General features: G+C 41.5%; 2 protein-coding genes and 1 long non-coding RNA gene across 5 annotated transcripts; 2 read left to right on the top strand and 1 right to left on the bottom strand.

Moving 5' to 3' along the window:
- The first annotated feature begins 1,780 nt into the window (after positions 1-1,780).
- On the top strand, positions 1,781-13,316 carry LOC119902494 (ras-related protein Rap-2a-like). Its single transcript, XM_038718721.1, has 2 exons — positions 1,781-2,539; positions 12,068-13,316. The coding sequence occupies exons 1-2, from the start codon at positions 2,226-2,228 to the stop codon at positions 12,303-12,305; spliced, it is 552 nt and encodes a 183-aa protein (XP_038574649.1). The 5' UTR covers positions 1,781-2,225; the 3' UTR covers positions 12,306-13,316.
- Positions 12,238-14,974, bottom strand: LOC119902516. 3 transcript variants are annotated; one of them, XR_005444333.1, is made up of 3 exons: positions 14,884-14,974; positions 13,460-13,626; positions 12,238-12,320 (listed from the first exon to the last, which is right to left on the bottom strand). It is a non-coding gene; the product is annotated as an uncharacterized LOC119902516 (long non-coding RNA). The 3 variants fall into 3 exon arrangements; XR_005444335.1 differs by having other exon boundaries at positions 14,896-14,969; XR_005444334.1 differs by lacking the exon at positions 14,884-14,974 and adding an exon at positions 14,591-14,666.
- Positions 14,117-25,451, top strand: mrpl39 (mitochondrial ribosomal protein L39). The gene is made up of 10 exons (XM_038718688.1): positions 14,117-14,274; positions 16,544-16,750; positions 17,024-17,163; positions 17,933-18,032; positions 18,299-18,366; positions 19,614-19,726; positions 21,573-21,638; positions 21,762-21,915; positions 22,442-22,489; positions 25,285-25,451. Exons 1-10 carry the CDS (start codon positions 14,238-14,240, stop codon positions 25,357-25,359), a joined length of 1,008 nt encoding a protein of 335 aa, XP_038574616.1. The 5' UTR covers positions 14,117-14,237; the 3' UTR covers positions 25,360-25,451.

Genomic DNA, 25,451 nt, shown 5'->3' with positions numbered 1-25,451 from the left:
GACAGCTTCCCAAAAGGGGCTGGTGGCTGGCAGCAGTATAGGTCATAATAGGTCATAAACCGTGTTAGCATATAGGCCAAACTAAAACATTTAAGTTTACTTTTTGTTTAGTTTATCTTTATTGTCCCACTGACCTGTGCAGTCAGGCTTCAAATGAAAAACAAAATACAAAAGGACAACATCAACAACAATATCCACAGAATAAGTCTCAGAACAAGTTTTTTTTCATACTAGTTGAAAATGTGCACAAATGTACAGATATGCAAATGTGAAAAATGTTCAGTGCAGTACATAACCAATGTACACTAGAGCTATCTGCCATTAAGCACAGCATGGCACTTGGGATGAATGAAACATGCAGTCTTTCAGTCCTGCAGAAAGTACATGTCAAATACATTTTTCACAAAGATGTTTTCTGTAGATCATAAAGGACAGAGTGTGCATTTGAGACACTGGTGTTTTTAGGAGAACCATTCAAAGCTATCGTTATACTGATAGGCTATTGCAAATGTAAGAAAAACGTCAGCGGTTAGAAAAACGGAGTGCGGTAAGCTCAATCAGGAAGAGTGTGATCAAAGAGGGGCAGGTCCAAAAGAACTCACTCACGCACACAGGAGAAGTTTGCCCCTGGGGCTTTCTGCCGGAAAGCCTTTCTGCCTTACTACTTTGTTAGATGTAGGCACCAAAACTACTTGGTTAGGTTTAGGAAAAAAGAAAGACAGAAAGTCTTTCTGTCAGAAAGCCCTGAACACAAACTTCTCCCATGTGCATCTGTCATAGACACCAATTGAGAGTCTGTGGCCGACCTTTTGAGTGTTCTCAGTCCATGATGAGCATGAGACTCTTAAACCAGGGTTGTAGGTTGCCATATTAGGTGCACGTGTTTTAAGGTTGAGCAGAAATCACACTCCTGAAGGGTCTACAAGCACATATACAACTACAGCCAAAGTAGATCACTAATAAAAATGTAAACCCTTAACAGACGGACTATAGTCAGTTATGAATATAGGACAGACCAAGTCCACATAAAGCGTTTCCTATGGTGTGTAAGATTTCCTACATTAAATCCCACTGGTTAAATAATATTAAATTAGATTAGCTTTTCTTGTGTTTTCTGCTTTAAACAGCCATTTTGAATTTTGAAAATGTCACATCAGCATCCTCAGTATGCCCCCACACCACTCATACTTTGTCCAAATATGCCGTTGTTGAAATGTTGTCCATATAGATGATTATGCTAATATATGTAAATGATGCCAGTTGTTCAGCAAGTTAGCATTCGGTAGTTTTTAATGCTGGGGTCCCATACTGTACATTTCTAACAGAAAACTGGGGTAGGCCTACTGAACATTTCCAGGTTCACATTGCTGACAAGTAACAGTGATTATTTACAATTATGGAAGGCTATAGTGTCAGAAAATGCTTATATTTTTTTCACTCTCCTGGGAAAATACAAAAACAATTGTTGAGTTTGGAGGACATCTTGTAACCATGCTTTGTTTTGTAGCATATTTTTCTACATTGGTATCATTGTTAATAGATTAGTTTACTATAGTGTCTCTATTAATAGAGTAATTTCCAAAATGAGATGAAAATCAAATTTTTTTGTGATTTTTTGTTTAATTTACATTATGATTACGTTGTTTATATTAGTAAGCTTACATCTTTGTCACAAACATCCATATCCTCCCATTTCCATCCACTGTTTTTCTCCTTGTGGCACTAATCACCCCCCATATATTCCAGGAAGTAGAAACATCCAGTGGATGCACCGACTCCAGAGGCGTGGATTCCCGGCACGGTAGTCTTCTTCGGGATAAATAGGCTCTTTGCCTTTAAGTCGACTGTACCCCACTGTGCAGCGATATGTAGTGTTAGCCTTCTGTTTTGTTGGCACATAAAAAGATGTGCCGTCTAGTTGTTTCTAATAATAGCCTATCTTATTTTAACCACACCGACGCCTTATTGCATTATGGATGCCTCTGGAATGGGGTCCCTGCAAGATAGCGTGGGAATATTTCAGTAGAGGCTGTGGCTGTGCATCTCAGGGCTAAATGATCCAGCATCTTCTCAATTTATATAGCTGCAAGAGCATCTCCTTTACCGTAGGCCGTTACTGTGTCATGGCTGTAGTGTGAGTCCGGGCTGCTGTGCAAGGGGATGCGTTCCTTGTATACGCTGCTGTAGACTTCCCTGCATGCCGGATTTAACTCTACTGGAGCGCTATGCGGGAGTATAAGGTGGTGGTGCTCGGCAGTGGCGGGGTGGGGAAGTCGGCGCTCACGGTCCAGTTTGTCACTGGCACATTTATAGAGAAGTACGACCCGACCATTGAAGATTTCTACAGAAAGGAGATCGAGGTGGACTCCTCTCCCTCGGTGCTGGAGATCCTCGACACAGCCGGGACCGAGCAGTTCGCCTCAATGAGGGACCTTTACATCAGGAACGGCCAAGGCTTCATTCTGGTCTACAGTCTGGTCAACCAGCAAAGTTTTCAGGACATAAAGCCCATGAGAGACCAGATCATCAGGGTGAAAAGGTGAGACACTGTCGATTATATAAACCATCATTGTAGCCTATTACAAATCTATTCTGATGTAATAGGCAAAGGTTTTTCATTATGTTAGGCCCTTTAAAGTCACATCCCAGGGGCAATAGGCACACCAAAGGTTTGTTGTGTTGGCGGGAGGGAAAGCTATGATTATCATAATCATATCTTAAGATTCCCTCTTTGATATATAGTGAAATATAACACAGTGAAATTAAACTATTCTTCATGGTTCTGGAGTACCCCCTGGGACATCCCAAGGGCCCCTAAAAGTCAATGAATCCCACTCCAAAAAATGTGTTATTTATATATATATATATATATATATATATATATATATATATATATATAAATACATTTTTTTTTTTTACAATTAGTCCCCAGCAATCTTCTCTAAGGTGCATCTTATCAGCTCCCCTCTCTTCCCTGATCTCCTCCAGCGCTGCGTGAGAAGCTGCAACCGGGCTCATATGTTCTTCATAAGAGCCCAGCTGCGGCTCACCTGTCATACATCAACCCGCTGAACTCTCACTGGGATTGATATTCTCTGTCTCACACATGACTAACTCTGGATGGCTTTGATAAGTTCAGTCCATTACTCAACAAATCCACTGAGCTCATCTCATGGCTGGGACAGAGAGAGAGAGAGACAGAGAGTGGAAGGAAAAACTGTGATATTTCCTCTTGGTAGTGACATATTGGTGTCTTTGGCTCAGAGCCTCCCTTAATTTGTGTAATGACACTGACAGACTACAGCTGTACAGTCTGCAAGTTAAGAATGTATTTGGTTTTCAGGGAGCAAAAGCTTGACATTAAAAGGGCTCCAGTAAGTCCAGTTGTTTTGGTGCCATGTCAAGACACTAACGGGACAAATGTGTTGGCTGGTAGCTAAAGGATATCTAGTTTAGAAATCACACCCCCGGAGTCCAATCTGAGCCCCCCTGTTGCATGCCATCGTTCTTTTCTTCTCCCTGCACTGTCTGCCAGCGTAAGTAGTTGAAATTTGAACAAGGTTGGTAGTTGACCTGTAAAGAGATGGTTTGGGAATAAATTTTAAGGAATAGGAATGTGAGACCACTCTCATATCTCTGAAGGTGCTGCCAGGAGACGCTTAGCTTAGCTTAGCTTAGGATAGCTTAGCATAGCATGAAGACTGAAAGCAGGGGTAAACAGCTAGCCTGGCGTTGTCCAAAGATAAAAAAAAATTCAGCCTACAAGTTATATTGCTGTTGTTTAAAAAGCAAGGCAATCAGCTACAGGACGTCACTGCTCGCAGCCAAGAAATAGTCCAAGTTGTAAAAAATAAAAATGCAATTATGGTTGTAATACTGGTTGCTCAGTGAAAAAAGACTTTTGCAGAAGTACCGATGACCACAGAGTAGACAGACCCATTCTAGTGTCTTGTGTGAACAGTTTGGGTCATTAATTCTAGAAAAAGAAAAAACAGTACACCTCTAATTCTGAACATTTCTTTTTCTTATCTCTCTATTACCCTGAGGACCTCACATAATAAGGCCAGGGCACATTTATTAATCTAACTGCATATTGTGTAATAATAATCTATAATTCAACCTGTGTAGTTTGGTGCAGTGCTTTCCACCTCCATCTCTGGAGTGAACCGAGTGCTCCCCAGGCAGAAACGTCACAGGTCGGAGAGCGTCACAGCTGACGAGGAGCAGCAGGGACGAGTGCATGAGGGAACTCCTTTGAAATGAAAAATATAGTGAGGGATAAAACTGTGCTCTGCCAGCTCTAGCCAGCCGCCACCCAATGCAGCTGCCTACACTGCACCAGCCACCGCTGTCCTCAAGTGTATATCTATAAATATTTCATCCTTTTATTTCACACTGCTGTGGGTTTGGAGACGGGGTTGTTACTGCAAATTAGTAAAATGCTCTTGAATACGTGACCACAACCACGAACAGTGACCAAAACCCACGTTGTCAATGTATATACAGATGTTGGGTGAATGGTGGTGTAAAGGTAACTAGAGCTAAAACAGTTAAAATGTATTAGTTGATTGACATAAAATTAATTTTTAACAATGTTTTAAATTCATTTGGAGTTTGTTAGTAAGTAAAAAGTGCTAAACATTCGTTGGTTCTTCACTTCTCTAATGTGAGGATTAGCTGATTTTCTCTGTTGGGAGGGTGTTTTTATGGTATTATATTTGTATATTTACTGGCGTTTTTGCTATTATTAAGTGCACAGTAATAACTTCTCTCACTTATTTACTCACCCCCCACTTTAAAAAGTAACACTAAATGCTCTTTTTTATTTTTGTACCAGCACTTTATTATGCTAATAACTGTTCCTATATTATAATATGACAAAACAGAAGTTTTAATAAAAATTTTATTTTATTCCAGAGAAAATTGTGTAATTCTGTCCCATCTGTGACAAATGTACAGCTCATTTAACAAAGATTGTTGCCTCAGAAAACAAAATCATTGCTCAGTGTAGACACATGCATGTAATGTAACTAATATCAGTTTGCTTAAGGATAGTAAGGATAGGCTCATTTAAACACATGCAGGCATCTACTTGGGGTCCGTCTTTAATTATCTCCTGGTCTCCATTAGCTGTCTCCAGGAGATCAGCCTCCCTCCACTCAAACGTCTTGCTGAGCCAGCAGCACCACACGGAGATATAGTATGTGCCCACTCACCAGAACTTAATGGGATTGCGTTGGGTGGGAAGCCAAGAAGACATCAGACCTCTATTAGGGAGTCGCATAAACGAGAATACTTATGCAGGGCTCCTGGTGGGGGAAACATGGGAAAGAAGTGAGATCCTATATGTTACTGTGCTGTGGGGTGTGTTCCTGCAGTCCACTTATCACCTTTATTGTGTTGCATGATGAGGTGCAGTGAGAAGCAGGAAATACACTTAATCACTTTTTGGAACGCTTGGAACGAACTCAAGAGTTAGATGAGAAAATTGATGCCAGTCTCGTGTCTGTAATGTAAATATTTAATTAGAGCCAGTGGTTAGAGTAGCTTAGCATAAAGACTTTAAACAGACTTAAAACAGCTAGCCTGGTCTTGTCCAATGGTAACAAAGTCTAGGTTGAATCTAGGTGCTCCTGTTGACAAGACTGTAACCTAATCAGAATTTGCACACAGGACCGATAACTGTTTAACTCAACATCTCAGAATTAATGTAACACTTTTAATAGTTTAGAGCAGCTGGTACAAACAGCACTGTAGTGTTAAAATGATTGCTAGCTAAAATAAATCATTAACAACAGGGAATACAGTAAGTAGCCACATTAGATTTGCCCTGCAACTACCCAAATGGTTCCTTTCTTCTTCCAGCAGAAAGACTGTTATTCATCTGTATTAGATGATGAAATGTTGTGCTTTTCATTACATACGTTTCTAATTGGTGCATATTTTAGCTAGAACACACCATCTCTGACACACTTCACCCTCTGTAGACTTAATCAGAATCAGAATCAGAATCGAGTTGATTGCCAGGTACATTTTCACATACGAGGAATTTGGCTTGGTATTAAGCACACACAGACTAACCAAATAAACCCCATGTCAGTTGTTATCTGTGAAAACAACATCTGGGTGTAGTCCTCCTCACAATCTAATAATCTCGCTTGCATGTAAAGATTTATTGTTCTGTTGGCCAGGGAGGAGGAAGCATGTTCAAAGCACTCGCGCTGCGGCGGTTTCACGCTGCACTGATGCTGTGTCTAATAGCAGGAGGTGAGCATCATGCGCCGCTGAGTGGGACTAGGGTGGAGAGACCAAAACTACTTATCCCAGGGGGCACTTTGGTGTAGGTACAAAGCAACTTCCTGACCTCAGGCTTTTAGTGTTTGCCATCATGGAGGAGAGAGTTGTTAAAACAGCCAGCTCGGTTTAAAATGCGAGTTAAGGAGGGCCACCGGTAAAGTGCTCATTGTTTGTGGGTCTGTGAAAAGTGCTGGGACTCATCATATTTACTGCGCTATGCTTGCAGTTTTCACCATTCTCTACCATTTATCACAACACACATATCTGCATCAATCCAATCCGATGTAATATACACTAGGGTCTTGTGACCCCTTAGGAAAAGATTATGCAGCTTTGATCTATATTTAGGAGTTCCCACATTTAGATGATTATCACTTTTAACCATAACTAAACAACAGACTGAAAAATTTGTTGTGATTACAGATCCTAACGGAATGTTAACAGAGTCAAAGAAAAGTCAGAGACAAAATCAGTAAGTAGTTTGGAATAACAGGAAGCTTACAGGGGGTAATAGAGGACTGGAGGGGCTGTGTTTTCAACTATACATCAGCTCACGCTCCTACATTGTAGTCATTAAAGCCTGGTTCCAGATCTCTGAACTGCTGCCCACTTTTTTCAGCTTCAGTCGGGAACATTGGCTTATTTAAAAAAAACAATTGTATTGTACCTTTGCAAGACTTGATACACATTCCTGCTGCCAGTTCCATGCTGTCCCACTAATTTTCAGTTGGTGGTGATAATGTGCCAAGAAACATACAAAAGTGACGGGAAAGATAAGATAGAAGAAGACTGCCAGCTAGCAAACATGGATGTATACGTATCAGGCTTCAAGGACACACATACCTCCACAGGGTACCTTTAGATGAACTGTTTAGTGTTCGCTTATGTATGGATTGGTGGATATGTCACTCCCTACTTACTGGCTAGGGTGAAAGAAAGCAAAATATATAATAATGAGTGACAAATCAAACGGAGGACAGTCTTCCATCCAGAGAAAGCCAGAATTAACATTAATTGCATTTAAGTGTCCTCACAATTTTGGGTTTGATGGTGTTCTGTAGCAGCACAAAACCCACCTCTTTATTTCTCATTTTGAATTCTTGTGTTCATTTAACTGCACAGAACAGCAGGAATAATACAACTAATGAGGACTCGTCTGGCAACTCCTATACTGCCTAGGCTGTCTTTGCATCTGCAGCAAAGAAAATAAGATTATCTACAGGAGCTGGGCTGCACCATTAAAGATGGAAATGAAGCTTGGAGTTTCATCATAAAAACAGACTCTAAAGACCTTCTCCATCTGCTGTGCAGGCCCCCTCTTTGTCTGTTTATCACAGGAATGTTTGTGGCTATGTTATTTTGTTTCCTTGCTTTCTTCTTGATGCCGTGTACAGGAAAAACACAGCTATAGAAGCTTTGTACTCCAGCACTAACACCCTTTGGTAGTGTTAACTCTATAGGTTCTGTGATTTTTTTCTGTCCGGTCCTATAAGAAGACACATACATTAGGCTGGCTGTCACACAGTGTAGCTGCTCCAACTGCTAATTAACAACAGATGCAGAGAGCAAAGAGACGGCTGAAGGGTTGGAGGGCTTCACGTTGGAGATGCCTGACTGTTTTTTTTGTAATTTGTATGTGTGTTTGCCGGTGCTGTGGGGCTTGTAAAAACGGGTAAGTGAAGTCATTGTAGCTATTTAGCACAGCAGGCAGCCTTAATAAGGCTTTTGTACCCTGAGGCTAAATGGAAAATGTAGAGTTCGTCTTTTTTGTGAATTATAAACACTGATTCTCTGTGGGTGGGAGGGTTTGCGTGTTTGCCTTTTCCCCAAGAGTTGGAATAACACCCCGCAGAGGCAAATGGCAGTAACAAGTTTGTGTGTGTTGTAAAGGTCAAAAGTTATTCAAGATTCCACATCTATCAACGAGGATGCAGCATTTCGACCTGTGGCTTTTCACAAATGAACGTACTTCTGGAGCTCACACATGGGCGCTCTCAGTACCATTCTGTGAGTATCATTCTGAAATTTTTTATTTATTTTTTAATGAAAGCAATAGTGTAGAAATCAATACATATTTTAACAACCCCATCTCCATATAATTTCATAAGCTGTCAGCCACCTGCTGTTGTCTGTTTCATAAATGGAACTGACTTCTCTCTTGCTGCATTTTGAAATCAGAAAGCTGCATTTCAAACAGCTGGTAGTTTCAGCCAAGCAATCCAAACACTCTCCAACTATGCTGATAATTCCCATAATGCATGGCTGCCAACTCTTGTGCTGGACCGGGAACAGGTTAGACATTTTAGTGATTTTCTCATACTTCATATTCATACAGTATGTAGAGTAGAAACACACCAGGCAGAACATAAGCATTGGTAACCGTACCTCAAAAGACACAGTAACCATGAGGACATTCTTTATTGTGATGATCGGTATAACAGCGATACATCTGTCACAAAACTGTGTGAAAAATTATGGACAGATTTTCCGAGGATTCAATAGAAAATACTTTTTTATTAGCAGTGTTGGAAAAAGTATTCATATAATTTACTATGTAAAAGTAGCAGTAGTAAAGGTCTTGCTTATATTATTAGCATAATATATTTAAAGCTGCAATTTGCTAATGGCCACTTGGGCAGTGGAACAAGCTGAAAACATGACATATTAGGTGCGTTGGAGACGTTTTCAGCGTCGTGAAAGTCAGACAAAATTTTTAACAGCATGCCTTATGTTAAGTCAGCGCTGCGCAGCGCCACATGAAGTCAAACGCACCCATCAACACCTTTTAACTTAACATGGCGAACGTGTTAGCAAACAGTTGCCTGTTTACACATCTGGCAAACGTGTATAGCATTCATTTGCAGCCATGTTTCTGTCTACCTGACCAATCTAAGTCAAATATTTATTCTTCTTTTGGCTCTGTTTTTGGTCTCCACCAGCTCCTGAGGGAAATAGCTGGCTCTTTATCTGCTTAATGCACTAATTACATCAAAAGCTTGTCGCTAACTTGGTCTTTCAGCTGTTTGGTGCTGGGCAAATAGTATACAATGGGTTTATCAGAGCTTCTTGTTTGAAAATGGCTGCCTTCCGGTGAGACTTAACCAAAATAGTAACTTTGCAGGTAATTAAATCAAAAGACTGAGCTATAAAAGGCTAAAGGAATACTCTTTAAAGCCTCATAGAGTAATGGGTTTGTCACTACCAGATATTTCATATGTTTAAATGAACGTTTTTGATTGGTGCAGCTTTAAAGTTTCAAAATAAAAGCATTCATTATAAAGAATGGCCTCTACCAGTCTTAATGATGCGTAGTAGAAGTATAGAGAGGCAGAAAATGGATATACTACTACGTCCCATCATGTAATAAAAGCACACACCGAAGGGATGTACTATAGGTAGAAATAGTTCTGAGATATTTACTACCCCAGCTAGCAAAACTGTAATGCACTCAAATGTTTAACCCTAAACACTGACTGACATATTCTTCAACAATACATGATATCAGCCATGGGGCAACTTTTGTTCATGCTGTGTTGAGCAGTTTCAGTTTCTCGTCATCTGGAGGAGTGCAGGAGGGAGCGGCAGTTTGATGCTGCAACAAACAATCTCTATACGAACCCCCCCCCGCCACCCATCGCACCCCACCCTAGAGAAGCTGGCTCTCCCTGTCTCTTTGTAGTTATATATAGAGTTTCTCCTGCAAGCCTGTCAGATTGCATTTGTCTGCGTGGTGCTCTCCTTGTTCACACTTCACACCCTCTAGACTCCAGCTTTCCAAACACACAAGATGCTAGAAGCTTGTCCTGCTGAGGTCAGCTGCCGTTTGTATGTGTGTGTGTGTGTGTGTGTGTGTGTGTGTGTTGTACAGTGCTGTGGCTGGGGGGGGGGGAAATGTCAAGCTGCAGGGAAGTTGTAGGCATTTGAGCCTTTCTGAGTGAGCTTCCTCTGCTTGACTGTCTTAAAGCATGTTTGGTGGCCAATTAGGAATAAGGATTTGCTGACATTATTTGCATTCATTTCCTGTTTGCACTTTTCGTAACGCTTTTTCTCTCTGTTGTGATTCCCTCTATGAGCACAGAGGTCATGCTCAGCCACAGAGTAGCACCCTTGAAATCTGTACGATCTCACTGTCTAGCTCAAGGACACTCCAGCAGGTGTTTGAGTGTCCTCCACTTCTCTGTGCTAATTCCTCCTCCCTGCTGCCTGCACTCATTTCCTCAGTGAGGCTCAGTGAGACGTTTGCCAGCTCTTTTCCACGCCTCAGCTCTTCTCCCAGCTGAGCAGTGTGGCAGCAGGCCACCAATTTGTAGATAAGAGCTCATTTCTCAATAGCACCAGCAGATCAATAAACCGGGCTCTGAATGCACTTAGGAATGACTGATGGTCGAGAATATTAGGTGGTCTGTGCCATTACCTATTGTGAGAATATATACCCTCTGTAATTGACATTCTCTAGTTATTTAATCAGAGAAAACATGAAGGGCGTTTGAAATGAAATATATACCTGAACAAAGTACTTGTCTTTGTACTCTAACAACCTTTGGCGTACTAACAGGTTTGCGAGACACCTGTTGCCACAAAGTTGAAAGCACACTGTTGTCGAGGATGTTTGTATCAAAAGCGTTCTGGTTTTCATTTGAAGTCCATTTGTATTCTGAGTGTCATTGACCACTCATGTCTGAGCGGGATTTGGTTGCCCGCATATAAACAGTCCATGTAGAGAGCAGAACACGTGGAACACATGGGCCAAAATGCAATCTCGGAACCCATCAGCTGTCCTCTGACGACAATTTATCTTTTTGTAGATTAGCTTTTTATTTGCTTTTTAATGATTTGCTTTTAAAAAATGTGACCTTATTTTTAAAATGGTGGTGTTTACCTATTATTTCTATGCACAATTGAAATTCCTTCCACCACAGAACCTAAAGGAATCAGTACCCATGTTGGTATCAAGCCTTTAAAGCTTATTCAATTACAGGGGTGTCCTCTTTCCCTAAAATATGTACATACTGTCCATGACCAACAATTGATACACTGTAGAGTTTCAACTGAAATGGCACACAATGACTAAAGCGAAATGTTAAGTAGCAAATGGTTGTTTCCGAAGGTACGAGGACGATGCACATGTGAGAGCAGCACATTAGCTTTATTCAATTATTCAATAACCCATACATTACCCTTCCCCGCCTGGTTTCTGTGTATTGATGGCAAGATGACTGGGATAGTCAGCCACACTCTGTGGAAGAAAGCTTTTGATCCATCATGCTTAGTGCATGATGGAAACAAAGCTGATGATTTCAAACAAGCATAGGAAGCCATTAAGTGTACAGCTTGCTAACTCATATATAATAAATCCAGGGATAAATAGAGCATCACAGCGTGCAAAAGAGGCAGTTATTTTTTCGTGATGACAGTTTTCTAATGGGACCGCCTACTGGTATTAGACACCCGGGGAGTGATGGAGGCCTCCTGCGAAGCTGGAACTGAATGTAGCTGTGTTTATCCCTCTCCTCTCGCATCATTGTGTATTGTTCAAAACCGTTATTGTTTCAGCATCTAACAAATACAGTATGTAGGCCAGCAATGCACACACACACACACACACACACTTGCTGCTAATGAGTTAAGTCTCGCTTTCCCTCCTGCTTTCTCCCTTATGTATCAGGAAATTCCTGTAGTCTGAGTCTGTAACAAAACACACCCAGCGGGGGAAAAGGCAGTACATTTCAGATATATACTCCTCTGATATTACTTTTTTTCTCATTTCCAGGTACCAGCAGGTGCCAGTGGTGCTGGTTGGTAACAAGGTGGACCTGGAAGAGGAGAGGGAAGTGTCCCCCAGTGAGGGGCAGGCGCTGGCTGAAGACTGGGGCTGCCCCTTCATGGAGACGTCGGCCAAGAGCAAGACCATGGTGGACGAGCTTTTCGCCGAGATTGTTAGGCAGATGGACTTCTGCCCTCTTCCGGACCGGAGAGAGACCTGCTGCCCTGCCTGCAGCATACAGTAGCTGCCGATCAGTCTGCTGGAGGGGTGAAGGATGGGAGGATGATTAGAAATTAGAATGCAAATGAATTCATGTCATGTAGAGTGAAGATGTAGGGGTTTAAAGGAAAAATCTCCCCTCTTTCTAAAACTGTTTCCACCTGCTTTCTGTAACTAGCAGTTTAGCCCTGTGCTCTCATCAAGAGGCATTCTGGGAAATGTAGGAAATTACTAACTCAAGCAGAAGTAGATAAAGCAGGTTATGGGGAAATTTTGTTTCAACATTCATCACTCTTCGGACACAGGGTGGATTTCCCCTTGAATTAAAAAAAAACAACAACACTTGACTTCCCACATTCATCACTGACCTCCTTTCGGGGGTTTCCCAAAAGCAGCACGGTGCCAAAACCATCTTAAAAGCCATCGACAGAGGGGATCATAGTGCTAAATGCTTTTGGGAAACCGGCCATAGGTCCAAACAGGGATGGCGGTGTGCTCGGCAGTTTTATTTCTCCTGTTTTCTTCTGCTTGTGTTCTTTCTTTTTTGCACTTCTGAGACTCTTTGACAGTGCAAGACCAATCACCAAGTATCTGAACGGATGTCAAGTAACACCACTGTGAAGGAGTCATACTGGAGTATTAAATTTACAGCAGGCCCGCCTAACTATGAATGAATGAATAGATGAACGAATGTTTAAAAAAAAAGGAAACCGCACCTTTGGGGAAATTCATCCAGAAGATCCCAAATGTTGACATTACTGTGGATGATGTGTGCATGAAGTTGTGCTGTCACACTGACACTGAGTACAATCAATCTCACCCAAAGAGACAGTATCAATCAGTCAACTAATCAATCAGTCAAAAAATGTACGGACACTAGTCTTAACACCTTACAGATGATACAAATGCCTTGTTACATTGTATGAAGTGAACATCAGTGTCAGTGTGTAGTTCATTTATCTTAAGTCACATCAGATATGTTAGTGGTTCAACACTTATTTTCAACAAAAAATAAATCTTTATGCACAAATGTGTCATTTGTTGTTCTGTCATTTATTTATTTTTTGTACTTCTTTTAAACATCACAATTTTCTTTATTTGTAAAAGTGTCATTTACAACTTTGAATTCACCTCCCTCCTTTCACTTAAACTTCCAGAGGTCATAAGATTTGCACTTACCGTGAAAATAGCCTTTCAGCTTTGCTATTTAGCATTATCTGGCTCCAGCCTGGCCTGCGTCGAGATGATTTATGATGTTTTGGTCTTGCGGCTGAGTTTCCCCTGGCCCGTCGTACTGCTGCTCCTGCTGCTGCCATTAGTGCCAACACTTACTGCTGATTCTGGTCCTGAAAAATCCAACAAGCATTTGTCAAATTCTGAGTGCCATTAGAGTCCATTAGAGGATGAAATTGGGGACATGTGAGACTTTAGAGCCAAGATCATAAGTTTGGATTGGATCCAATCAGCATAGAAGCAACTGTCTTTCAACACTTTGAAAACAGAGACTGATGTAATTCAGAGATTAATCTTTGAGGGACACCGTAAATATGCTGTCAAAACTTTAGTACAAATGTCTGTAGGAATATTGAAGTTGTATTACACAGATATGTATTATGTTGTTAGAGAGTTGATGAAAATGCTGCTGACAGACATCATTTTTCTCTCTCTTGTCTACAGAATAATATAATAGTTATTGCAGGTTTCCTTCATGAGACTTATTGAAACATCTACCAACAGCGACACCTGCTGTCCCAAACTGGGATGACACGTCGTCCACTAGGTCACATGGACCTTTCCAGCCACTAACTTCAGTTCCTCCCCGGACCTAAATATTTGTTGCACACAAAACAGGCATGGCGTCCTTCAATGAATAAGTAGCTGACATTTAACCATTTGCCATTTTGTATCTATTTTCGGTTGTTTTTTTTTTAACGTAGATGTAGAAATATCATTCATAATGGCGACCAGGACCGCGTGTCAAGTTCTTCAGCGCCGTGAGTAACTGCTAGCTAATGTTAACCGGGGTAGCGTTAGCATGGGGGCTAGCTAGGTTGAAATGTCAAGTTGTAGCTTCATATCGCAGTTGAGTCTGGGCAAATAAACATTTTCGCAGTAGACATTAGGACTTGACATAGCAGGAAAAGCACATGTGTGCATTAACGGTGTCCCAGTAAGTTAGTACCGATTTCCAGGACCTCCCATGAAGTGGAAGGCAGCCCTCATCAATTTATTAAATAACGTTGCACTGTGCTATTTGGGTGTAACGTGTTAAAATGTCTGCCCTGAAAAGGGTCTGTGAACGTAACCCACCTTTTGACATTACAAAGTTGTGCGATATCTTATGTTATGACACATCTTTAGTCTCAATTACCGACACGTTAACATTAACTGACTCCTTTTAATAACGCTGCAGTAATTTTGGTCAGCAAGCTGATTTCTAATCCTGTTATTTTCAATATTAGCGTCAACGTTAAATATTCCTACGTAGCGTTGAGTTATTGTCTTACTCAGCATGAACATGATATAAAAGCCCCAACTTGACTGCTTGTATAATCACGAGCATGAACATTGTCTAAAAGTTACAGTATATTAAGCTGTAATACCTTTTTAAATACCTCGTTTATAATTGCCTGTATTGCTGCAAAGTGTGTAAATGGTACATGCTGACATGAATTAGAGATACATACACTCACCTAAAGGATTATTAGGAACACCTGTTCAATTTCTCATTAATGCAATTATCTAGTCAACCAATCACATGGCAGTTGCTTCAATGCATTTAGGGGTGTGGTCCTGGTCAAGACAATCTCCTGAACTCCAAACTGAATGTCAGAATGGGAAAGAAAGGTGATTTAAGCAATTTTGAGCGTGGCATGGTTGTTGGTGCCAGACGGGCCGGTCTGAGTATTTCACAATCTGCTCAGTTACTGGGATTTTCACGCACAACCATTTCTAGGGTTTACAAAGAATGGTGTGAAAAGGGAAAAACATCCAGTATGCGGCAGTCCTGTGGGTGAAAATGCCTTGTTGATGCTAGAGGTCAGAGGAGAAAGGGCCGACTGATTCAAGCTGATAGAAGAGCAACTTTGACTGAAATAACCACTCGTTACAACCGAGGTATGCAGCAAAGCATTTGTGAAGCCACAACACGCACAACCTTGAGGCGGATGGGCTACAACAGCAGAAGACCCCACCGGGTACCACTCATCTCCACTACAAATAGGAAAAAGAGGCTACAATTTGCAAGAGCTCACCAAATTTGGACAGTTGAATACTGGAAAAATGTTGCCTGGTCTGATGAGTCTGGATTTCTGTTGAGACATTCAGATGGTAGAGTCAGAATTTGGCGTAAACAGAATGAGAACATGGATCCATCATGCCTTGTTACCACTGTGCAGGCTGGTGGTGGTGGTGTAATGGTGTGGGGGATGTTTTCTTGGCACACTTTAGGCCCCTTAGTGCCAATTGGGCATCGTTTAAATGCCACGGCCTACCTGAGCATTGTTTCTGACCATGTCCATCCTTTTATGGCCACCATGTACCCATCCTCTGATGGCTACTTCCAGCACCATGTCACAAAGCTCGAATCATTTCAAATTGGTTTCTTGAACATGACAATGAGTTCACAGTACTAAAATGGCCCCCAAGTCACCAGATCTCAACCCAATAGAGCATCTTTGGGATGTGGTGGAACGTGAGCTTCGTGCCCTGGACGTGCATCCCACAAATCTCCATCAACTGCAAGATGCTATCCTATAAATATGGGCCAACATTTCTAAAGAATGCTTTCAGCACCTTGTTGAATCAATGCCACGTAGAATTAAGGCAGTTCTGAAAGCGAAAGGGGGTCAAACACAGTATTAGTATGGTGTTCCTAATGATCCTTTAGGTGAGTTTATATCCTGACTTTAATCTAATATGGGTCAAGAGCCCAAACCACTGGAGCCTACATTCCCCATAATGCAACTCCATAGCGTCTTTGGTGCCTGTGCCTACATCTCTCAAACTCCACATGAGAAGACATCGTTATGACATCATCAGGGTTGATTTCTCAGACTTCACAAAGAGAGTAGCGCACTTCATGTCAAGGCTTGGACATGTAATCATTAAGTCATAGTAACACCGATTACTACGAGGTGTCCACACGTAGGTGGGAATTTCCAAGTTTAGTGATGAGAGAATTCTCTGCTGTATTTTTGGTTCCTCTTATTCCTTCTGCATCTCTCTTTTCTGCTTGAATCCATCCACCCACCCTCCCCACAGACTTTGCATCTGCCGCCACGGTAGTGCGTCCATCGGCCGCTGAGGTCCGCAGCCAGCGCAACGCCATCTTCTCCAGAGAGCAGGCCAGGCAGAGAGCTTTGTACCCTCGCGTTGAGAAGATCGAGGTGTCCATGCACGGCCCGGGGCTGGACGGTACAATGCTCATCATGAACAGAGGAATGTCCACACCACTGAGCTGTGCCAGACGTGAGTGAAAGGGAGTGTGGGTGCAAGGCTAATCTCTTTGGGGATGCAGGAAATGTGTGTGATTCCCATGATTGTATAAATGAAAAAATCTGGAATATTTTATTTAATTTTCCCCAGATCCAACTGTCCTTGAAACCATTTCCAGTCCAGTTAACCATCTCTGTAAAACACAGTCCACAATCTGAGACCTCAGATTCATTTGCATATATTAATAATCTATTGCTTCATATTTTACTTATGTCGCTCTGAGATGAACTCCTCTGTTTCCCTCAGACTTGACCGAGCATCATGTGACCAACTCTGTACTGGCCCTGGTGGATGGGAAACCGTGGCCTCTCCACCAGCCCCTCACCCACTCCTGCGCCCTCACTCTGCTCACATTTAAAGACAGTGACCCAACGCTGGTCAACGAGGTACTTCTAAAACGCAAATAATTTTCTTTAAAATGATTTTAGATTGTCTTAGGCGTGAATAATCTCCTTTGTGCTTTAGGAAATTGAGAAAATGAAAAAAAGTCAAGGAGTTGTACACATCTTCAGGTGAAGTAGGGGAGAATGTGAATATAATGAGAATGACATTTCATAAATGAATATCTGTTATGTATTTCATAAGTTGTGCATGGGTGCTCTACAGCAGACCCAGCTTTAGTGAGCCTTTTTACTTAAAAAATGTAAAATGTACAAATGGGCTTGGGAGTATTGTATGAAGACAGACTTGGAAGGAATTGCATTTTTGGGTAAGAAAGTGAGCTGACTTAGTTATGGAAAGTCTGGGAAAAGTCACGGAGGAATGTATGTATCCTGTGGAAATGTACTTGACAGACACTGAAGTAGGTCCATCTGGAGTGGTATGTATATATACCATCTGCAATGTGTATCGCCTACAGCAGAACCCGTGTGACATCAGGCATTGGCTTGAGCTTTCCAGCTATCTTGGGTCTCAATAATTCCACACAAGCCCAATAAATATACTGTATACACTGATTACACAAAATATTATGAACATCATCCTTAAAGACTTTTTGTGCACAATCCATACCTCAAGAGTCTCAAAGCTTTAAGAATCCTTCTCTGTCATCTCTTTTTTTGATCAGTGTAAATGGCCTTAGGAAAATCAATTTGTGATATTGTGAAAAGAGTTTGGGTCATTTAACGTGTCCTCATGTCCCCCATACCCCCCCAGGCCTATTGGCGTTCCTGCGCCGCCTTGCTAGGCCAGGTACTGGAGACTGCGTTCAAAGACGACTTTGCTGTGGAGCTGCTTAGCACACCAGAGGTGCCAGGTATAGGAGCTTCTCTTTGTGTCTCCAAATTTACCCTGACCAGCCATCAGACACTTGTAGACTTTACCTTTGGTCATTACATCACTGAACGTTCTGCGCGACACTGCCAGGAACTCTTTGAGGCAGAACTCAGATGCAGTGTTTGGTCTTTGCTTGTTGTTTGTTATATTTCTGTAAAAACAAATTATTTAGTTTCATTAAGCATCATTCTTGGGAGGTTTATTTTATTTATTTATTCTTTACAATTTTTATGTGTTTCCCTGCAGTCACTTCAGGTGCTTTCTGTTGTGATGTGGTGCTTGACCCTCAGCTGGACTCATGGACTCCCTCTGAGGTGTGTGTTTGTCAAAGGCATAGTCAAGCCTCTGCTGTCATTACTAAGCAAATATTTTCCATTATCCATCAGCAGGTGCATGAGTTTTATTTTGAAATGTTTTGTCATCCTTTATAGAATGGACAAAATTACTGGGACACCAACACATTACATTTATGACATCCTGTTCTAAATCCATAGGCATTAATATCGAGTTGATCCCCCCCCTTGCAGCTGTAACAGCTTCCACTCTTCTGTGAAGGTTTGCTACAGGATTTTGGAGTGTGTCTGTGGGAAATGTTTCCCATTCATCCAAAAGCGCATTTGTGAGATGATACTGGACGAAAGGGCCTGGCTCACAGTCTCCAGGGTTGAGGTCAGGCCTCTGTGCGGGTCAGTGGAGTTCTTTCACACCAAACTGGGAAAACAGTTTCTTTATGGAGCTGGCTTTGTGCACGTGGGCGTTGTCATATTTAACAGGAAAAGGTCAAACACAAACTGAATAAAATTGTGTGCTGTAGCAGTAACATAATTCCCCTTAACAAAGACCACACCATTAAAAAACAGCTCCAAACAAATGTTTTAGGCATGGGGTGTCCTTGTACTTTTGTCCATATAGTGTATCTTTAGCATAAAAACATCCTGTTTACCAATTTATTCTGGTAGCAAGTTTCAAGTCTGGTGTAACTGTCTACACTACTGCTGCAAGATGAGAATTTTAACTAGCAAAAGCTGAAGTTGAGGTGATATTCCACCCAAAATCTATCTTTTCAGTATCAAATATGTGTCTGTTCACGGACAACAGAGGCTGTGGTCAGCTAGACTTAAGTTGTTTGAAATGGATTCCAATAGTGATCAGATTTTACACTGACAAAGAAACTTCTCAGGCACTCAGCTTCATTTGGCCTAAATGTCATTGTTTTTATGCCAACGCCCTCCTTTAAACTCTGCCTAATGCTGTCTTTAACCACATTTTATCAAAACTGAGAACATTAAAGTCTTGTTGGGTGTTTAAAGTATCTCATATACATTTAAATATTTATTTTAACGTGTGGGTGTGAAGGAGGGACAGCTGGTGAGTGCATTTTTATTATCACCTTTTGAAGTGAAGCCTCTATTTGTCACCAGCAGTTGCAGGGGAGGAATGATTCAGAGCTTTTATTTGTTGGTGTGTGCCTTAATTTACAGAACTCCTGTATCTCTTACTGTACCTGATCTTTTGTATGTGAGATGCTTTTGTGAACCAACATGGCTGTTTTTCTCTCCAGGAGTCGTTGCGGTCTCTGACCCGAGGGGCTCAGCAGCTGATCCACCAGGACCTGGCCTGGGAGCCTTTGGAGGTGGCGCCCTCTGTGGCGCTGGAGGTCTTCTCACACAGCAGGTAAACTGACTGCTCAGTACTGTCTACCACTGATACTATTTCACAGCTCCTTTCACTGCTGTCCCTCGGTTTCTGTACCTTTCTCTCGCTTCAAACCTCTGTCCTTCTTATACAGTGGGTACGGAAAGTATTCAGACCCCTTTAAATTTTTCACTCTTTGTTTCATTGCAGCCATTTTCCAAAAATCAAAAAAGTTCATTTTATTTCTCAGTAATGTACACTCAGCACCCCATCTTGACAGAAAAAAACAGAAATGTAGAAATTTTTGCAAATTTATTAAAAAAGAAAAACTGAAATATCACATGGTCATAAGTATTCAGACCCTTTGCCGTGACACTCATATTTAACACAGGTGCTGTCTATTTCTTCTGATCATCCTTGAGATGGTTCTACACCTTCATTTGAGTCCAGCTGTGTTTGATTATACTGATTGGACTTGATTAGGAAAGCCACACACCTGTCTATATAAGACCTTACAGCTCACAGTGCATGTCAGAGCAAATGAGAATCATGAGGTCAAAGGAACTGCCTGAAGAGCTCAGAGACAGAATTGTGGCAAGGCACAGATCTGGCCAAGGTTACAAAAAAATTTCTGCTGCACTTAAGGTTCCTAAGAGCACAGTGGCCTCCATAATCCTCAAATGGAAGACGTTTGGGACGACCAGAACCCTTCCTAGAGCTGGCCGTCCGGCCAAACTGAGCTATCGGGGGAGAAGAGCCTTGGTGAGAGAGGTAAAGAAGAACCCAAAGGTCACTGTGGCTGAGCTCCAGAGATGCAGTCGGGAGATGGGAGAAAGTTGTAGTAAGTCAACCATCACTGCAGCAATCCACCAGTCGGGGCTTTATGGCAGAGTGGCCCGACGGAAGCCTCTCCTCAGTGCAAGACACATGAAAGCCCGCATGGAGTTTGCTAAAAAACACCTGAAGGACTCCAAGATGGTGATAAATAAGATCCTCTGGTCTGATGAGACCAAGATAGAACTTTTTGGCCTTAATTCTAAGCGGTATGTGTGGAGAAAACCAGGCACTGCTCATCACCTGTCCAATACAGTCTCAACAGTGAAGCACGGTGGTGGCAGCATCATGCTGTGGGGGTGTTTTTCAGCTGCAGGGACAGGACGACTGGTTGCAATCGAGGGAAAGATGAATGCGGCCAAGTACAGGGATATCCTGGACGAAAACCTTTTCCAGAGTGTTCTGGACCTCAGACTGGGCCAAAGGTTTACCTTCCAACAAGACAATGACCCTAAGCACACCGCTAAAATAACGAAGGAGTGGCTTCACAACAACTCCGTGGCTGTTCTTGAATGGCCCAGCCAGAGCCCTGACTTAAACCCAATTGAGCATCTCTGGAGAGACCTGAAAATGGCTGTCCACCAACGTTTACCATCCAACCTGATAGAACTGGAGAGGATCTGCAAGGAGGAATGGCAGAGGATACCCAAATCCAGATGTGAAAAACTTGTTGCATCTTTCCCAAAACGACTCATGGCTGTATTAGATCAAAAGGGTGCTTCTACTAAATACTGAGCAAAGGGTCTGAATACTTATGACCATGTGATATTTCAGTTTTTCTTTTTTAATAAATTTGCAAAAATTTCTACATTTCTGTTTTTTTTCTGTCAAGATGGGGTGCTGAGTGTACATTACTGAGAAATAAAATGAACTTTTTTGATTTTTGGAAAATGGCTGCAATGAAACAGAGTGGGAAAAATTTAAAGTGATCTGAATACTTTCCGTACCCACTGTATCTCTTTCTTTTTGTTGTTCTTTGTTTCCTTTCCCCGCTTTGTCTCTCCCCAACTCAAGAACACATGACTATTGTTTTGTTATCTCTCTCTCCCAGGTGTAAACAGGAGGAGGTGGAACAGAAGGCAGCACAAAATCCCAAAGGCACAGTGATGCTTAACAGGTAAGTTTTAATTCACACATTTTGGTTTAAACCTTCATTTCCCACCTACATGTTTTCAGTTTCCTGTCACCCCAGTATGTATTTTGTACATCTCCGTCAATCATTTACATCATCATTTTGTAGATGTGGTGACCATGTGCTGCTGAGTTTGGGCCCCCTGGTGGCCAGGACAGGCCTGTGCTCCCAGTATGAGGTGACTGCCCTCCACAGCCTGGGACAGGGACCCTGGGGCCTCCACCGTCGAGCACAGGGCCTCTCCCTGCCTCTGCAGCTGCAGGTAGGGACGAGTGTGTGTGGATTACAGTGACTAAATACTTTGAAGGCATCCATAAAGTTACGCTGATGACGCTGTATCTGTGATCGCACTTGGATGAAAACATACATTAAAAACATTTTAAATACTGTGGATCTCAGTCATGAGTTTTTTCGAACAGGGACCTGATTTGGTCCTGCAGTGTTTTAAATTTCACAGAAAACTGATTATACCTAGATGTCTGCGGCATAAAAAATGTCAAATTTATAAGTGGATCTGTTCTTACTTTCACTTTAGACAATTACAGGTTTCACCAAGAAAAACACATCTTTCAAGTTATTTTACCTAAATCAAAGTGATTATTTAGCAGTCAGCAGAGGTTTTCCTCAAGATGAACCAGGTTTTGCCAAGGAACAGATCATATGACATTTAGTTGTTCAACATCAAAGCTTGTCCTGTAGAATAGCACAGAAGTGTTTGGCACAATAAATGCACTTCATGCATCAGTGTCTACATGTGCCTGGTAGTCACGTTGTCTTCCTCTCTGCAGGCTCACCACTCAGTCTGGAGGAAACTGAGGCAGCGGGCAGAGAAACTGGTAAGAAAAACAGATATCTCTGTTTTCTACCTCACACACTCATCCAAAAAGCAGTGACATCAAAGCTGAAGCACTCAGGCCTACTTGGAGAACGAGGGCCGTTCATGTTTAGGGGCAGTTCTCTGGTCTAGATGATGGATCCTTGTCCAAATGACTGCCTGCTCCACATCCAGCCAGCTTGCTCCCAGGCTGAAGTCATCACTTCACATTTCAAGAAGTAGCCAGAGGATAGGATTTAACGCTGCTATTTTTATTGCTTTGCATCTGTATTTAAAAAAAAAGAAAGAAAGAAAGCGACAGAGCAGAGACACAGCGTGGGTTGGAGTGTTCAGGAAAAAGCAGGTCTCATCGTCGTCATGAAGGACAAACTGCTGTTTTCTGAACTCGACATCAAAGACACAGACGCTAACTCGAGATCCAAGAAAGGAGTATTTTTAAATCTCTCCAGGTTCAAGGCTTTTTATTCTAGACGTTGTACATCATGACACTCAGATGGAAGTTGAATGCGCTCTGTCTGAGCTTAAGTTAGACTGGAGCACCAAAGGAGAAGCATAAATTCTTCAATTTAAACTAGGCTACGAGTTAATTTTGGATGGAGCCATCTAGGCGAAATATATTTTGCTACGGCCTTTCTGGCATTCTCTGAGCACCACTGATTGCGTAATGGGGGGGGGTGCTCGTTAGTAGATACTTGATTTGGCAACCGATATCATAATGTGCTCTGTGGCCTACATTTTATTTTCACAGAGGTTTGGCTATTTAGGGAAGTGAAATATCACTTTATTAAAACAGAGTTGGACCGACATTCAAAGAGGAGGATCTTTGGAACACGTTTTACAGGCACAGGATTAGCATGCAGAGCTGCTGCAGGAGCTACAGGACATCGACTTTATGGTCTTAGAGGACACTGTTCCATATTATCACCTAACACACTAATGTTTGCTGTTTTGAGTGTGTGCATGTATGATGTTTGTAGAGGGCAGCCATCCTGTCTTCAGTCCCATTTGTTAACAGAGCACCACTACCGCTAATCCGTAAAAGGAGCTGTAAACTGAAACAGGCCTTCTGAAGGACGTTTATACTGCAGTATTTTAAGTATATGTTGGTAAACAAAGCCTAATGCACGTAATATTCTTCTCTTCAACAGCTCACTCTGGTAGACAGAAATCATTTAAGACCACACGGATGTTTTCAATGTTTCTATAAACCCACAAGACTCTGGCTTGTCTCTTCCTCATGTGGAAAAACTGCCAATGTTATTATCAAGCTGCTTTAATGAACAGCTGCAAGGAATGGACTGAAAACAACACAATTTGAAACATGGGCTCGTATGTATTTCAGTTAAGAATCTTTACTCATTTAAGAATAGTTCAGATATCTCAACTTTAGTATTACTTTTGTCGTTGGCCATAATTTACCAAAGACATGTAAGAAGATTAATATGTACCTTTTTGATTTTTGAAGCCATTCTTGGTAAACTCTCCTGGAATCTGTTCTTAACTTGGAAAAACTGCATTTTTATACTGTGCATCGTCAGGCTTGGAGTAACTTACAACATTTTCATTTGGAAAGACTTCCCTCATGTCAGGTATTCAAACGCCACATTCAAACAATGTTTACGCTATAGATTACAGCCTGCAAAAGACTGTGTAGTAGCAGGTAAGTACTCGCCAAGTATTTCACTGGTACGCTAATTGTACAGTAAAATAAATAACAATTTGTTAAAAATAGTTAAGCCTCTCTCTTTCATGTGCCTCACATCATATTTTTATTTTATGTGAATCTTGTAAATAATGTTAATTATGTGTGTCATTATCTGACTATGTGGTCGCTACACTATATTACCGTTTTGGGAGATAATTTCAGTTTATTCAACTAGGGTCTTCGTTTTTTTTAAGCCATTATTTCTATCATTTATGATAACACAAAACTCTCAGATGTAATTACGTAGATTTGGGAGCAAAGTCATATCACTGGGCAGTAAGGCAGTTAAAGAGGTTGTAAACTAGCCTCCAGTTTATCCAGATTATCTACCGCTTTATGTGGAAGTAAAATGTTGCTAATAATCACTCATTGTACAGGAAAAACTGTACACAGTAGCCCAGTAGGTCAAATTTGAACCTGGCAGTCGGTCTTTAAACTGTTCTTATTATACAGTTTGCCTTTGTTTTTTCTTCGGAATAAGTTTGGAAGAGAGAAATGTTTAGAGTCCACCTGGCTTGTATTACTATATCGGCTAAATCTTGTTGATTGAGTTGGATTAAATGTTTCTAAAGTGGATACTTTTTGCATCACATCTGCAGTTTTTAGCATGGATTTTATTTATATATATATATATATATAATCTTTCCCCAGAAAGGCTACAATACAACTTTTCCGAGACTATTTTAAAGAGTTATTAATGTTGTAATTCGTCCTATTGTAAAGTAGAGAGGTTTGTTTTATTTTGTCTACCCTCTGTGTGTGCTTACCATACAGAACTCGCCAGAAACAGGTTGATTAAAGCAGCGAGCGTGGGCGGACGCATTTTGTGAGCCGGCTGCAGGCAGTAGGGAGGCATATCTCCCGTCTGCCTCCAGATGGAGCTGAAAACATGGCCGCCCACGCTAGCCAACAGATGCCAACAGACACACAGAAATGTCTATTTGAAGATTATTTTAGGTTGTTTCTACTTTATCAAACCTTCACCAAAGACAAACAGGTTAGAGAAGAGCATGTAAAAATTATTCAAATAATTGTTAACATGATCATTAATTATTATGTGGCTTTTTCTTTCTTTTCTTTTTTGCGCACAGGTTGAGTTGTCAAGACCCAAAGAAGTGAATCTTTCTTCTCCTACTGACTCAACTCCACCTCCAATCAGCCAGTAACGACTTCGGTGTAACCTTCCACACACATACACACTTTAACATATGTCTGATTGTACAATTTGTTCAATAAATGTTGAAATGTGTCACTTCCA

This window comes from Micropterus salmoides, unplaced genomic scaffold, assembly GCF_014851395.1.
Source record: "Micropterus salmoides isolate LMB-PRFRI ecotype aquatic unplaced genomic scaffold, ASM1485139v1 Ms_hic_scaffold_1, whole genome shotgun sequence".
In the NCBI taxonomy this organism is placed as follows: Eukaryota; Metazoa; Chordata; class Actinopteri; order Centrarchiformes; family Centrarchidae; genus Micropterus; species Micropterus salmoides.
Note: the sequence above shows the minus strand (reverse complement) of the source record. Positions and strands in the feature narration are given on the sequence as shown.

Bases quoted from the DNA above. Each gene is read 5' to 3' on its own strand.
- mrpl39 (XM_038718688.1), top strand. From the start codon at position 14,238: ATGGCGACCAGGACCGCGTGTCAAGTTCTTCAGCGCC. The intron at 14,275-16,543 runs GTGAGTAACTGC...CCCTCCCCACAG, and splicing joins GTGTCAAGTTCTTCAGCGCC to ACTTTGCATCTGCCGCCACG. The intron at 21,916-22,441 runs GTAGGGACGAGT...TCCTCTCTGCAG, and splicing joins CCCTGCCTCTGCAGCTGCAG to GCTCACCACTCAGTCTGGAG.
- LOC119902494 (XM_038718721.1), top strand. From the start codon at position 2,226: ATGCGGGAGTATAAGGTGGTGGTGCTCGGCAGTGGCGGGGTGGGGAAG. The intron at 2,540-12,067 runs GTGAGACACTGT...TCTCATTTCCAG, and splicing joins CAGATCATCAGGGTGAAAAG to GTACCAGCAGGTGCCAGTGG.